This window comes from Podarcis erhardii (assembly GCF_964252035.2).
Source record: "Podarcis erhardii genome assembly, chromosome: 4".
Classification (NCBI taxonomy): domain Eukaryota; kingdom Metazoa; phylum Chordata; class Lepidosauria; order Squamata; family Lacertidae; genus Podarcis; species Podarcis erhardii.
This window is the reverse complement of record NC_138508.1, coordinates 58,550,304-58,566,100: the sequence shown is the minus strand read 5'-3', so window position 1 is coordinate 58,566,100 and position 15,797 is coordinate 58,550,304. Positions and strand designations below refer to the sequence as shown.

The 15,797-nt window shown below is 40.9% G+C and overlaps 1 protein-coding gene across 2 annotated transcripts; it reads right to left on the bottom strand.

The window, feature by feature from the left end:
* Nucleotides 1-6,553: 6,553 nt before the first annotated feature.
* GATD3 (glutamine amidotransferase class 1 domain containing 3) lies at nucleotides 6,554-15,376 on the bottom strand. 2 transcript variants are annotated; one of them, XM_081858631.1, is made up of 7 exons: nucleotides 15,167-15,362; nucleotides 14,012-14,064; nucleotides 13,674-13,787; nucleotides 13,159-13,278; nucleotides 10,990-11,082; nucleotides 9,691-9,841; nucleotides 6,554-7,956 (listed from the first exon to the last, which is right to left on the bottom strand). In XM_081858631.1, exons 1-7 carry the CDS (start codon nucleotides 15,287-15,289, stop codon nucleotides 7,831-7,833), a joined length of 780 nt encoding a protein of 259 aa, XP_081714757.1. In that variant the 5' UTR covers nucleotides 15,290-15,362; the 3' UTR covers nucleotides 6,554-7,830. The 2 variants fall into 2 exon arrangements, with proteins under 2 accessions (XP_081714757.1, XP_081714756.1); XM_081858630.1 differs by lacking the exons at nucleotides 6,554-7,956; nucleotides 9,691-9,841 and adding an exon at nucleotides 9,866-10,326 and having other exon boundaries at nucleotides 15,167-15,376.
* Nucleotides 15,377-15,797: the final 421 nt, after the last annotated feature.

Genomic DNA, 15,797 nt, shown 5'->3' with positions numbered 1-15,797 from the left:
CACTGCTTGGAGATCAAGCATGCACCTTCAATGTACTCTTTTTGGCGCCTACTAAAAACATTCTTGTTGTCTACCCTACTCAGATCCTTAGAAAGTTGAGGTAACTTTAATCTGTTTTAGTATTTAAACTTTTGTATGAAGTATGGCTGTGAATTTTTCTTGAACTTAATTGCTTTATCTTTTTGCAAGCTGCTTTGAGGCTTTTTACAATCATGGTGTGTAAATTTTATTAAATAAATGAATACATATTTTTTGAAAATGTTTTTAAACCAATGTAAGCTCAGTTTTACTTTTAACAAAGAGCCAGTTCCTAGATGATGATTCAATTTTATTATCCATCCTCCTACAGATGGTCTCAGGGTGGATTGCAACATTATACAGTGGTACCTCAGGTTAAGTACTTAATTCATTCTGGAGGTCCGTTCTTAACCTGAAACTGTTCTTAACCTGAAGCACCACTTTAGCTAATGGGGCCTCCTGCTGCTGCCACGCCACCAGAGCACTATTTCTGTTCTCATCCTGAAGCAAAGTTCTTAATCCGAGGTACTATTTCTGGGTTAGCGGAGTCTGTAACCTGAAGCGTATGTAACCTGAAGCATATGTAACCTGAGGTACCACTGTATACCAACATATAATATGCAGCATTAAAAGCAGACTTAAAACACTACAATCACAACTAGCACAAGTTATGCAGGGTTTTGGATTTGCAGTTCCTCTGTGTTCAATGCCCCTACCTCCAGTTCATTAAAACCCATCAAATGTTTAAATGAATTACGCCTGGCAACCACCTCCATCCAGTTGCAGCCTGTGCCACAACAGTGAAAAAACAATCTTTAAAAAGCAGTTTAGAACAACTTAAAATTGCAGAAATAGGGTGGGTCCTAAAAACAATAACTATACCAACACGGGCAAAATGTCAAACTATAGAAGTCCTACTTTTGCCCCCCAGGCAAACCAAGTGGCTATATCAGGAGTGGGGAATTACTTTCCGCCTGAGGGCTTGTGGGAGTTGCATGCCTGTGATGGGCTGTGCTAGAGGCCAGAGTAGATGGAGCAAATGGGTGTGACTTGATGCTCCATACAGCCAGCAAGCAGGAGGTTTCTACACACATAAACCCTGACTCTATCCATATTTTTTCATTCAGCAAATGAAGGGGCCTGACCACAGTTCAAAGACCCATTCCAAGAGAGCACAAGCAAGCCAGATAGAGGTTGCGGCCGTGGAAGAGAGTCCCCAGAGTTTGTCAGAGAGGACTAGAAGGTTCACGGACAGAAAGTTGGATATTCCTGAGTTACTTGCATACCATGGTAAGTTGCATTTTAACCAACGATCATCTCTATTCCCTTGATTTTATATTCTAATTCAGTCAACCACTTCTTTTACTGTGTTCCACCCTCGGTGGTCAGAGATTCAGGTATAGGAGGAGATTTTATAGCCACTTGCTCAGTTTATTTCCTAGTTACCGGTAAATGACAAAGAACTATTCACATTTTGGATCTTTAAGTCAATGATGTCAGAATATCCTCCCCCACCCCCAATATCCCCTCAAATTCTAGGTTTATGGGCTTCCCATAGACATTTGGATATCCCCTTTGGGAACAGAATGAACCTTGGGCCTGCTGTTGTGATCTTACCAGTACAGTTAAGGAAAGGAAAGGTTTCTCAAAAGTGTTTATTTTAATATTCTGTATCTCAAACGCTTTAAACACATTTCAGCTCCATTACTCTTAGGTGTCTGATGAATGCTAAACCTGGTACCAAGCCATTAGGTTTATAAACATTGGGGAACAAAGCAATATTAAGAAAGAGGAGGCTCTGTCCATATTTCCTTAACACATATATGGTACATTTGCATATGCTGTTGACTGGGCTGAAAAATTGTACTTAAAACATTTTAGGCAGATCAGAAAGAGGCTGGTTTTATTTTCAAACAGTAGTCTCTTTTACAATCACCACTTGTCCTGTTTTCTTCATAGTTCATGTAAAGTTTAATGTTGAATTCAACTAAATTTGAAGGCAAGTTCACGCAATCCACTGAAGTTGCCATACTTGAGGTTTTCTAAATGTCAATTCTTTCATCATGTGCTAATGGGTCTGCTCTCATTATTGCACATTTGTTTCACTCATGTCCAAGCCCACTTCTTCTTTTGTAGGTGACATGCTGACACAAGAAAAATAAGTACATTACATGATGGTTTCACACACAAATGCCAAGCTGTTGGTCCATTGCTTATCAGGTTTGCCCATTGATTCACGCTATCACTTGCCTGAAACTCAATCTAGTATACACAGCAGATTCTTGAATCTAAAGTACACATCAATAACATGAGCAATGTGGATGTTGATTATAACAGAGTGCAATTATGAGAGTCATTGTAGTCTTTGATAAACACCCTTGGAATGTTTTGTGAATAGTTGCCTCCCATTTTTCTTTCTTGATACTTCATCAAGCCTTAGCCAGTGTGACTTTGCATATTATGCTTCACTTTGGAAATGTTTATAGAGAAGAGACGCTATAGTGAGGAATGAATGCTAGAAGTACTAGGTGGATTTTGCACTGGCAGTGCAATTGCCTGTCCTCATGCAGTGGATAAGGGGCATAGGTAAGCTTGCTGCAGGAAGGACAGGCTGTTAATGTTCTACCCCCTCTCTTTTAAAAACCGATCAGGATTGCACCTATGTACAAGAGGCAGGGATCACATAGCTCTGTTCCACTAGTCCTAGTTCTCATTTTCATAATATATTTTTAAAGGTAGTGTGTTCTTGAATACATGCCTGTAACCACTGGATGAGAATGAATCAACCTGACTCAGTCCAGATAAGACAGAGTTTAGAGGGGTCTGCTGAAAATTGGCAAACTCTTACAATGTGTTGCGGTGTCAGACAGGCACTCATAGTTTGGCCTTGCTTGGCTTGCACTGCATGTGAGTTCATAATTTCTTCAGATAGCAGTCGAAGAGGAGATGGTTTGCCTCAATCTGGAAACTGTGTGAAACAAAGGTTCATACTTAAGAGTTAAAAATTTATCACATGGAGTGCAGTACTGAAAGATGTTCATCAAGTTTCCATTTACCCTCCTAGGAAAGTCCCACCATGTTTCCCTACTCCCACTCTTTTGGCCCTGGTCTAAGAAGATGTGAAACTATATTGTGCTATGACTGATCCTCTTTTTTAAAACTGACAGTATGTTGAGAAAATTTGAAGCAGTTGTAAACTTTGGTTTCTGGAGGGTTAGCTATGTTAGTTTGTTATACTGAAAGCAACAGAGCCTCTTGGCACCTTAAAGACTAACAAATCTATTGTGGTCCAACCTTGCATGTGAAACCTAATCAAATACAGTGGTACCTCAGGTTACAGACGCTTCAGGTTACAGACTCTGCTAACCCAGAAATAGTACCTCAGGTTAAGAACTTTGCTTCAGGATGAGAACAGAAATCAGGCAGCAGCGGCACCAGCAGGAGGCCCCATTAGCTAAAGTGATACCTCAGGTTAAGAACAGTTTCAAGTTAAGAACGGACCTCCGGAACGAATTAAGTTCTTAACCCGAGGTACCACTATACACAAAAAAAGTTAATTTAAATTCTGTCTTCTGCGAAATAATTTGCTATCAAATTTCTTAATTGCTAAAGTTAATAAATCAATGGGGCATTTCTTCCCTATTCTTTTAAAGAAAGATACCATACCATTTGAGGTAGATGGACTTATTTTTATGCAAAAGGGGAATCTTTGCAATAATGAGAAGGAAACTCCAAGGGGGAAGCAAAGGGAATTTGTAGTGGGGGGCCAAGAGAGGAACTGGTTTTACTCCCACCAGCGTAAATGACACTAAGGAAACAGAATTTGATTTCCCTTTGTAAAAGGGAACTATCATATTCCTCAGCAGAGAGGAAATCTGAGTTAAAAAAAATAGGTCATGAGATTCCAGGAGTAACCTATTATTAGCACGTATGTTTAACACAAGTGTTCTGAAAATTCCACTTGCAAGTTGCAACTTGGGGAGTCCTGGTGGCGCACCAGATGATATCCTTCATAGTTTAGAGTACCAGAAGTGTTTTCAATAAAAAGGCATTTTACAGCCCCCTCACCATCTTTAATGCACAGACCCCAAATGGTTGATGGGTTGTAAAGCGTGCAGCTTCAGTTAAAGATTTGCAGGTACTAGTGGGCATCATTTTACCTGTCATATTTCTTGGGCGCCATAACTTTCCCACAGGTCCTAAAGAGGAAACATCTTTAGTATTGGTACAACTTGCCCCTACAGCTATGCTCCCATACACTGACTTTACAATGTTTTAGCTGTTATAGGGAGATATTTGTGTTTAGTAGTGTAGTGTTCTGTGCACTTAACCTGAGAAAAAACATAACAGATTGAACATAGTGGGACTAATTTCCAAATAAGCATGCAGTGGAGTACACTGCTGTTACCATAATGCAAGGATGAGGGAGAACCTACTCTCTTTCAGATATTGTTAGACTCCCATCAGCCCCAGCCCCAATGATGGTAGTCCAACTTCATCTGGAAGGTCTTGACTCAGCCAACCCTGCGGTAACAGGGTTACATATTTAGCTAAGATCTTTAGTTAGATCTAAAGTTGCCCATTTTATTCAATGGTGACTAGCTAGTCTTTTATGTATTGTATGTGTATGGATTATTAATGTATTTGGATGACTTTGTATGATTTTATGGTTTAAGCTTATGCCAATAAAGGCTAATAACAACATAAAATTCTTGATTTGTTAAGAAGCTCTATTGTATATTTGGCCCTTTGCCAATTCTAATCTACAATGTTAAGTAGGAGTAGACTATTGTCATATGGTTTGAGCTAATCAGTATGTGCTATCAAAAATGAAGCAATTGTTGTTGAAAATGAATTACAGTAAGAAAAGCGCTTTGGCCTAGCTCAGCACCACCATGTAGAACCTCAGTGACATAAGCTACTTACTTGACTATGTCCAGATAATATGGAATAAGATACATTTGACTACTTACTTGTGGTGACAGGTTGTCAAGACTCCTAAACAACATCTTCAAAGAGAGGCTACTTGACAGTGCATCCCAACAGGGCAGAGTAACCTAATTTCTGAGTAAGTAAGCACCAACCTTTGGTTTTGACTTTGTAGCTAAAGATTCTGTGAGTTTGGGACAGTGGTGATTGCAGAAGAATTCTGAGTACATTTAGGTGTGGATGGTTTGGTTCATGAGAGGTTCAGTCACTGGTTTGCACACAGCCTTTAGCCTTCAGACTCTCCAGGTACCTTCCAGATACCAAACTTTAATAATTTCAGGGCGCTTACCGCACACCCAATCGTGTTATGTTACACTGAATGAGACCATGCCTAGGCTATATCTGATTTCTCAAGAGTTATACAGTGGAACCTTGGTTCCCGAACTTAATCCATTCTGAGAGTCTGTTCGATTCCAAAGAACGTTCAAAAACCGGAACAACTGCTTCTGGTTTTTGTTCATCCAGGAGCCAGAACATTCGGCTCCCAAGGCGTTTGGTTGCTGAGGTAACTGAAACTGGTTTGAGGAAAGAGAAATTGACCCCAGCAAGTTACATTTTTTAAAAATAAGAAAAGCTGTGTAAGCTGCTCAGCATCAGTGAGAATCATATATAACCAGAGTTGATTGCATTCATGTTCTTAAGATTCATAGAACAAAAGGAAGCTGTTTATCCATCTAGCCCAGTATTGCCTGTTCCGACTGGCAACAGCTGCTCTAGGGTCTCAGGTTTTCCCCATCACCTGCTACCTGAGCCTTTTAAGTGGAGATGCCATGGGTGGAACTTTTCTGCCTAAGTAGCATATATGTAATGGTGACTGAAAAGCCCGCTCTAACTAGGTCATGATGTAGCTGCTGCAGCCACCAACTATTTTCTAAGATGCATCACACACGTGTATGTAAAAGGAGTTTAAACATGATATTCTACTTTGGAGATACTGGTCTCTTTGATTTGGACTCTGTCTATGTGTATATAAAGTGGCACAATGTGCAAGGTCTACCTGTTTACCAGCCAGTATCTGACTTTAAAGCATGGAAATCCCCAGAAAATTCCCTTAAGCCAGTTTGCCAAAAGTTCCTCCATGCAGTGCACATGGGCAAGTCCCATTCTGTAAAAAATTCCTTTCCAGACAAATTATAACATCCTATATGGGAACAGTGCCAAGTTGTGGCATAAGCAGCTGAAGTAGTGAAGAGTTTATCCACATAAAACCAATAAATTGCTGTGTCTTGAGCGCTTTCACTTGATTGTGGATATTTCAGAAGTATAGGATCAGGTGCCTCAGTGCAGTAAATTCCTCTATGCCACAGTGGGACTCTAGAAATCCATCCCTAGTCTAGTAAGTATCATTTTCTTAGAATGGAGCCATTTGCACCATCTTGTGGATGTAATTATTGAGGGCAACTTCGCATTTTATGCGAAACTGTTTGCATACCAGTATTATCCACAACAAACCTGTCAAGTGTGGACCTTGTTCATGTCTACCATATGCACATCACACACAACCTCGGTGGGCAACACTCCCTAGATACATGAAGGAACAGAGATGTTGCCCACACATATGTTTAATACGGAAGTGGGGGAATACAGTATACAAACGTAGAGCACATTTATGCAATAATGCGTGGAACTGCTTTGACGAATGCTTGAACTGGATATTAACAAAGGAAAGTGAGCTCACTATTTCCTGTGACATGTTTAACTATTACCTAACGGACACAGCAACAAATGTTGCTTACTTCTTCTGTAGATGAAAGATGCCAATTTGTTGTAAACACATAAAACTTAGGAGTCCTTTCCCAGCAGAGCTACTGCTGTCTTGAAATGACAGCTGGAACCTCACCCAAATAGGAGGCTAGGGCTTAACTTACTCATGAGTAAGGATAATGACCTGCCACAGAAAATAACGGTGGAATGCTTATTTAATTGTGGTCAGGGCATCATGTTTGGAGTGGGAATATTAATTGTTAATGGAACTTTATGATCAGCAAACTGATGGCTCCCAGTGGTTGCTGAACTTGTTGGTGGAAAAATAAAAAAGCTAAACAAATCAAAGAAATTTAAAACCATGTGACTGAAATCAGCTGGAAAAAATGTTTCCTTCAAGGAGAAAAAAAAATTAAGGCAGTAGTACCACACCAGATACGATTGAGCGATATGTTGGTTATGGCAGGGTAAAAAAAAATGTACAATAGGAGACATCTTCTGTTTCCACAGTAATCAGTCCAATTAATCATTAGACAAGATATTTGGCTGTCAAATTATGATTTACAGCTAACGTACTTGTTAACTTCATCTAGCTGTGATAAAATAAACCATGGATTCATTCCAACAAAACTGAGGACATTTATTTCCTTTATTTATTTTATATTATATAACTTAAACAAATCCTTTTTATTTTGTAGTTTCTTTAGTAGTTTTCTCCCCCAGTTTCAGAACTCAATGTTCAGGTATACATTTTCAGAAGGTAGGAATTTATTTGGAAACATATTTTATGCTATTAGAATAGTCTCTGAAAAGGCTTGATAAGCGATTGGAGAGGTTATGATGTAATTGTTTTTATTATTCCATTATCAATTCAGATTTGTTAAGCAGTGACCATCTCCAGAGTAAGTTGTCAGATACACTGTAAGACAATGTGAAGACTGTTGCTGAAATACGGAGGGGATTCATGATTCAACCGGCTTGAGCTTCTTCAGTGCTGAAAATTACACACGCCATTCCAATACAATCGTAAGCATTCTTAGAGGCATCTCTTGTGCTAGGTCGGTGTTATAAGGACCATACTTCCTAAAGTTATTGTCACTGATATTATGGGTATCCACTTCATTTGCCTGTAAGCTTCAACACATTTTTTACCATGGCTCCAATGCCATCATAAATGTGATGCAATTCTGTTTCACACATAAAGGCTGGGGTAGTTACAACCTTGTGGTTTGCGTCCACATGGGCCTCATAGAAGACAGTTAAGGAAAACACAGGGACTAAGCCAAGTGACAGAATAAACAGGAATATGTATTTCTGCCTCACAAACCTGTATATAATTATACGTAATGACAGCAACCTAAATGTTAGGTGCCTGTCAAGAAACTAACCACACCGTTAGCAAACACCTAAAGAGACAAGGAAGCAATCTCTCAACCTTGTGTGTCACTCTGACCCCACTTAATAACCTGGCAGCTAAGATGGGAGTCCTGCACACCATTTGGGAATCCCTGAGTTTACAATCAATTTCTGCATGAAATTCAACTACAAAGTGGCGCTTTCTTATCACTTTTATGTGACTACTCATTTTGTTATTCATGTCTTGAAAAACATAGATGCAGCCATGCAAAATGTGATGACTGAAAAATAATGTTGCATTTATCATAGTTAAAATTCAAATTTACTTTGTTAGTATTGCGTGGCTTTGCATAACTTTAGGATGAATGACAGAATGATTAAAGGGACAGCAGACTCAGTGCTTTACTATAAACTTGGTGGCTTCATTCAGGAACAAACCTGGGTGAGCCATGTGGCACAGTCACAAGGAGATCAGAAGCTGCTTAGTTTTTAACTAATCACATTATGTCTGACTAGCGTTAATATTAACTAGCCCCGTCCCCAAAGTCACATGGCTCTTCCTGCCTCCTTCACATTAGGTCATAATTTTCCAAGTGGGATGCCTGCTCCATGCATGGATAGCATAGTTATTTAGAACCCCGAGAGCTTCCAAAATGTTCCTTGTAGCTGTGCCAGGGAACAGTGTGTGAGCCTGAGGCTCACTTATTTAACACTAAGCCATAATTTAGTATTACATTGGAATGAGGCCAGTTACATTGCTAGAAAGCTTTTCCTGGGTTTACAAATTTGTTTCAAGAAATTTAAAAAAAAAAATCAAAAGGCTAACACTGTAACTGAGAATGTGATCTAACATATGTTCAGGAACTATATAGAACAGTGCTGTGCAACTTGTGGATCTCAAGATACTGTTGGGACTCCAAACAGCACTAGCTGGCACAGCCAATAGTCTGGGATGGTGGGAAGTGTAGACCAGGACATCTGGTATTCACATTTAAAACAGTCTCTTATGTTAGAATTTAGATTAAAAGTTTAATGATTTTCCTAAAGCAAATGTTATCCTACTTCCAAATTGAACATACTAAGGCTGAAATCCTAACCCTACTTTCCTGGGATTAAGACCCACTAAATTCATTAAGGCTTACTTCAGACATGGTAAGTATTGTGCTATATCATAACTAATTATCAGGGTTTTAGAAACCCAAGGAAGATGGTCATGCAGTTTATCAGCTAATCCAAATATATCACAGAATGCTTTCCCAAAAGCTCTTCAATTCTGTACAAAAATGTACATCTCTGATGTCTTATCACACTTAACCTCCTAAACCCATATACAGTGGTACCTCGCAAGACGAATGCCTCGTAAGACGAAAAATGCGCAAGATGAAAGGGTTTTTCGTTTTTTGAGTTGCTTCGCAAGACAATTTTCCCTATGGGCTTGCTTCGCAAGATGAAACAACTCACAAAACGAATTAATTTCGTCTTGCGAGGCACCACTGTACACTTAAGGAGAAAGAAAACCTTGTTACTGGTTTCAGTGCAACTTGCTTCCAAACATGTGGCTCTTTGGGAGTAGCAAAAGACACTTAAATTCAGCCTTCATCCAGCAAAAAAGGATATTGTTACTTCTTTAATATGGTGTTTTCCACCCAGTGCTTTAATGGCTCCAGCAGTTCCAGCGTAAGGCCACTTACCACCTTCTTCTTCTTCATGTCCCACAGTGACTTCGGTACCAGGAAGAACCTTTGCAGCCAAAACGGGTGAAATGCAGCACAGACTGAAAAAAAGGTGGACAAAAAACCTTCACTTAGGTTCCTCCATTGAGGATTTATTGTATTTACACCTCCCTGTTCCTTTGCTTATAAATATTTGGCACACCTTCAAAAATAAAAAAGATACTAAACTGAGTAAAATCCTTATTAATCATTACACAGCAATGGTAATTTCAGTCCAACAGAACCATGAAAAGAAGGCGAGGGTGGAAAATAACCTCAACAAAATCCTAAAAGGAATAAGGTAACTTTAGACTTCTAAAATGCAGCTTTTTTAAAAAAAGAACAGCCCTTGGGAGGCAAAATAGTCCAGGGACAGGATTGCTGAACCTTTTCACCTCTCAAAATTATGCCTTCTCCAGCTGTTTCCTCACACACAGCTGATAACAGGGGGAGGACACTCTTGAGTGGAAAAACACCCAGAGGAGAAAGTGTTAGGCAGTTCCATCCCATGACGCTTTTCTGTTCCTTGTGGCAGCTGCCCAGAATGCTTCTCCATAAGAAAAGGAAAGGAAAAAAACACACAGAGAGAAATCATTAGAAATTCTATGCTGGCTGTTCCTGTTCTGTAAGAGAGGTGGAAGATAAAATCTGGTTGCTGGGAAAGCTCATAGGGGGCCTTAAACTGGAAAGGTTGTGGGCTCTTAACAGTTCAGAAAAACAGAAGCAGAAGTGACAAGGAGTGTGAAAGATAAGAAACACGAGTTTGAAGAAGGCCTGGAGGCAGAAGGAAGGAGGACAGGAGGTGAGAACAGGGACCTCAAACAAAAGTGTGTTGCTACAATGTCTGAAGGAAAGAAAGGATTGACACTGGACTGGGGAGCATTGGTGTGCTGTACAGGTACAGAAACCAGCACACCTTTTGAGCCATGTCCTGCTTGTGGGATTTCCAAATGCTGCCACTGTGGGAAATGGGATGCCTGGCCCATCAGGGCTCCTCATTCGGCTGATCAGCTGAATAGGCCCTGCCCAACTTGTGATCCATTAGGCCGAAAGCAGCTAACCATCACCTACTGTGTGGACTGCCAATGCTTGACAACCTTGTTGTGCCAGGCAGTCAGCCAGCCAAAACATTTGTGGCTGGTGAGCTGAAGGCAGGTCAGTAGTGTTTCATACAATATGAACAAATACTCCCATCTTATAACTTACACACCCAATGGGTTTCCCAGCTTTGTTGAAATCCTTTAGCACACGTTCAACTTCTCCATTCACTTTACAGTCTTTTCCATCCACTGCAAACGTAGACCTTAACACAAGAATGAAAGACTCATAAATTGTAATTTTACATTCCCAGAAGTACACCACGCTTAAAATAAGTAAAAGGCCCTTCCCTGTCTCTTGAAATGCAATTTGAACTACTCAAAGAAAGAGAGCGATCCCCATTTCCTTTCAACTTCTGCCCTACCCTCACTGGTAGAACATCATATTCGCATGCAGAAAGCTGCAGGTGCAATCCCCAGCATCTCTAGATAAGGCTAGGAACCTCTCCATTCTTAAATTCTGGAGGTCTGCTATGAGTCAGTGTGGACAATGCTCTGACTATATAAGGCAGCCTCCAAGATTTCTCCCTTCAACCCTACTGAAAAAATAGGGCTGGAGACAGGAATTATTTATTCATAAAAGCAATTTATATCCTCTGCCTTATTGCCATACAGAAGCCAATACACTCCTCTGCTTCAGTACTGAGGAAAGAGGCCAATAAATATGGCCACTCCCTCCTCAGGAACACTAAATACAAGCTATATTTTTTGGATCTGTTTTAGTGTTGGTGTGAACCAGAGGTGGCTAACCTATGGCCCCTGGAGTGCTATTCAACTCCAGCTCCTATCAGCCTCAGCCAGCATGGTCAATAGTGAGGTATGATGGGAGCTGTAGTCCAGCAATATCGGGGGGGGGGGAGGAGACAAAGGTTTGCTACCTTGGTATACATGCACAGCCATCATATGAAGGTTGTTTAAATCACCTGTCCTGCCGATGCATTTGCGTGCAGTGTCTCACAGAGCTGACTGGACTGGGCAATTAAGTAAACACAAACTTCTTTCTATGAGTATACATAATGGCCCACCACAGAGCAGTTTGAATTTTGGTTCTCAGATTTGTGCTGCTCAATTTCTTTGGCAGATGAACAGCTGGATAACAGCCAAGAGAAGGAAGCACTCCTTCCTTCAGACTTTATGTAGTTCCCTCCCTGGTTGCTCCTCTGAGTCTTTTATAATCATTTTGCTCCAAGGTTCCAATCAATTAGTCACAGAGCAAGTGGCAAAGTTTTTGAATACAGCTATCCTTATTGGACCTCTTTAAGATTGCCTGATAGTTTAGTATTTTAAGTCTGTGTTTTTCATCTGTGTCAACATGTATTTTTATTAATTTTATCAAGTGTAATTTTTAATTGTTAAAAAATATTTTAATAGTCTATTGACTGCTAGTAAAGAAAGTCAAGTTTAAACTCAGTGGGTGAGTTTATATACGTGGGGGGGGGGTTGGATTGCTTAAATGCAAAACAGATGCAAAGATGAAGCACTAAAAAAAAATTCCCAAGGCAAAAGTTAAACAAGGCATCAGTACTGTTTCTGTAATACATGAGAACCATTCTAGCACTGATGCTGCCAAGCCAGCTTGAAAACATATTCCTCTCAAGCAGCAATAATGCAATAAAACTTCCTTGTTTATTTTCTTATTCCATTAGTGATCCACAGACTCAGCCTTAAAAGACCTCTTTAAAATATTTTGACTCCTCCCAAGGGAAAACAGGCATGCAAATAAGTAACAGATTGTTTCAGTCTTCAACGACTGCCTACAGCTGCAATCCATCATGCAGTTCCACTGATTTCAGTGGCCCTTAAACATAAATTGCAGCATGCCAAGAAAACACCACCACGAAGAATAAATATTACTTCTTAATAATTATTGTACTTATACCATACTGTATATATTGTACGTTTAACATAGTTATCTGAGTGGCTCACAAATATAAAATGGCACATTAAAATAGTTTATAATTTTATCTTTAATAGTTTCAGCATCAAGATTTCCATACAATGTAGCATAAAACTTAAGGCATTTTTAAAAAGAAAACTCTTGATTCTGTTTTTAAACATTGGACTGGGGCTTGATTTGGCTGTAAAAATGGTATGTGTATTTTTCTGGGGCATCAACAAACACACAACAATGAAAATATTTTTCCTTATGAAACAAGAAGCCTGAACAAACGCATCTGAAAATTGTATTTCTTAATGAACTATAACTTTCCTACAGCATCTCTTAAGAGTGGCTAATTATCTGGAATTTAACAATTGCAATAGCGTATAAATTCAGAACTCACAGATTTTTGGCTGCACCGAAGCCTCCAGGAAATATCACAGCATCATGATCCTTTGCAGTAAGTTTAGCCAAATCTGCAATTTTACCACGAGCGATCCTTGCCGATTCTGCTAAGACATTTCTTAAAGAAAAGTGGTATAAAGTGAAGAGCAGAAGTTGACTATGTACATAGACATATAAGGAGCACTGCTATTAAAGGACCCCAGGAAAGAACAGCCTGAGATTGATAATTTAAAGTTACTGGACTTATTGGTAAAGTATTTAATAAAGTATAGTCATACTCAAATGGTTTGAGGGCAATATACAGAACTGCGATCTGAATACTGGGAACACTATTTACATATAACTCTGGGTGGGAGAGACAATCTAGAAAACTGAGGTTTAGATGAGACCAATTCAAATAGTGAGGGTAGCCAGCTTCCCACAGAGTATCAATAGATGTATGTGTATATGTGTGCACTGGATAAATATAAATCTAGATATATTCATGTAGCTTGTCTTAAAATTTGTTCTTACCTTGATTCACCCTCAGCTGGCTGTCCTTTGCTATGATCAATAACGTGCATCTGAGAAATATCTGGGGCATACATCTGAACACTGGCTCCTTCACGGCTCAAATGGACCAATATCCTACAAAATACATAGATATAGGAGATGAAGTAGCAAAATAAGCACAACATTAAACTGAAATTTACTTCATATCTTGGTAGAAACTGGGGGATAGGGTATGACTCTCCAAAATACTCAAGGAGAAGCTATCTAACAAAGAAATACTGCCTGCATAATTGGACTGTTTGTCAATCGATTCAACTGTTGATCATTTGGAGACCCAAGGATTACACAAATACACTTACGCTGAGGCTTCATGGATTTCAGTACCATCATAAACACCACATCCTGATAAGACCTGCAAAAAGAAAATCAGCCTAGTGATTTCAACATCACATTTCTCTTCCCAGTTCACATACACAGGTAGGGAACAGTAGTTTCTTGTCCAACTCAGTTCATTATTTCCAGAGTGACTCTGTTCATATGCTTTCCTTACTGCAGCATAAACTTTCATGGATGAAGTGTTACTCTTGAAGGTCCCACATAAGAACTCTTTGTTTCTATAGACTATCTAAACTCCCAGGGAACAATAGTAAATTGTATTAAGATTTCCTTCTCCAAACCTCTTTCCCCCCCTCAAAGTCAGTCACTGACTAGGGCACAGAAGTTTTATTAATGCTCAACTGTCTGCAACGTTCTCCAAATTCACCCATCTGTGCCAAACGCTTCACTCGGGACCTTTACATGAAACCATAACAGAAGTCTGAACTGTTACTCTCCACTCCACTTTTCACTGCAGCTCTAGTAAGTCTCTATGAGCCTGGATATGGTTTTTATGAGCCTGGATATTGTTATATATTTCAGCATGAACACGGAATGGAAGGGGGCGTGCGCTATAAAATATAACTATAAACAAAGAAAGCCATTACTGTACTTATCTGAGGCCGCAATTCTCGACACTGCTGAACACAGCGAAACTTGCTTATGAGCTGTAATAATTTTACGTGTAGGGAATTGAGCAGAATTACGATAAGGGCCAAAGAAAGGAAGCGAAACCAAACGAGGTATCTGTTTGGGGCAATGGCAGCATTCCTGAAGTGTGCGAGTGAAGGGCTGCAGTTCCCCGACCAACTGCCTCCCTTCCAAGGACGCCAACTTTCCACTCCGCCATCTCTTTTTCCTTGGCGGCGCCCCCGTGCCTTCATTAACAGCAAGGCAGGAGGAGGCAGTGCAGCACGTGCAGCTTTGCCCAGGGCTGCAGCTGCCGCTCAACCTGTTGCATTTCTGCCTGTGTGCCGCACAGCCGCCGAGGGGCGGCAGGGAAAGGTGGCAGTAATTTTCCACGAAGCTCTCTCGCCTGTGGAGGAGCAGGAGCAGGAGAAGCAGCCGCCGCCGCCCCTTAGGGCGCAACGGGAAAGAAGGAGCTCATCCGCTCACGCTCGGCTGGCAGCCGGACTCACCACAGCGACTCTGGCCCCGCGGAGACGCTGCGCCGAGCAATGAAACCCCGCGGCCGGGAGCCCCCTCAGCACCCGGAGCGACGAGAGGGGCGGCCTACAACCCGCTAACCTGGCGGCCAACATCCCCGCACCACTTCGCTTCGAAGGGAACGAGCCGCGGAACGAATGGGGAGGGAGTTATATACACGGCAACACCGGAGCGCTTAGCCCGTTGCACCGGCGTCCGTGCGAGCGCGGCATGGGTCCAGGAGGAGCGCAGCAGCGCCACCCTCCGGCAAGGAGGCCTGTTGTGCCGCTGACGTCAGAGGGCTGAGCTCGCAAGGAGTAGGTCACTGGGCGAACTGGCTCGGGCTGGCAGGCGCGGCCGGCGCTCTCAGTCGGCCAACCAGGCGCAGCCAACGGAGGGGGCGGCAGTTTTATACAGATTAGTTTCCGTTATCTCTTATAAATTCCTCATCGTATTTTGCTTTTATATTTTGAACGCATTTCCCCAAAGCTCAAACTTATAAAAAGAACTTGCACACACTCAAACAACGTTGCAAAAGAGTGGGTGGCTTGACAACTCTATCAACTGGACATGCCCAAGCACCAACACTTGGCCTGAAGGAATTTGGGCGACAAAATTTGCAAA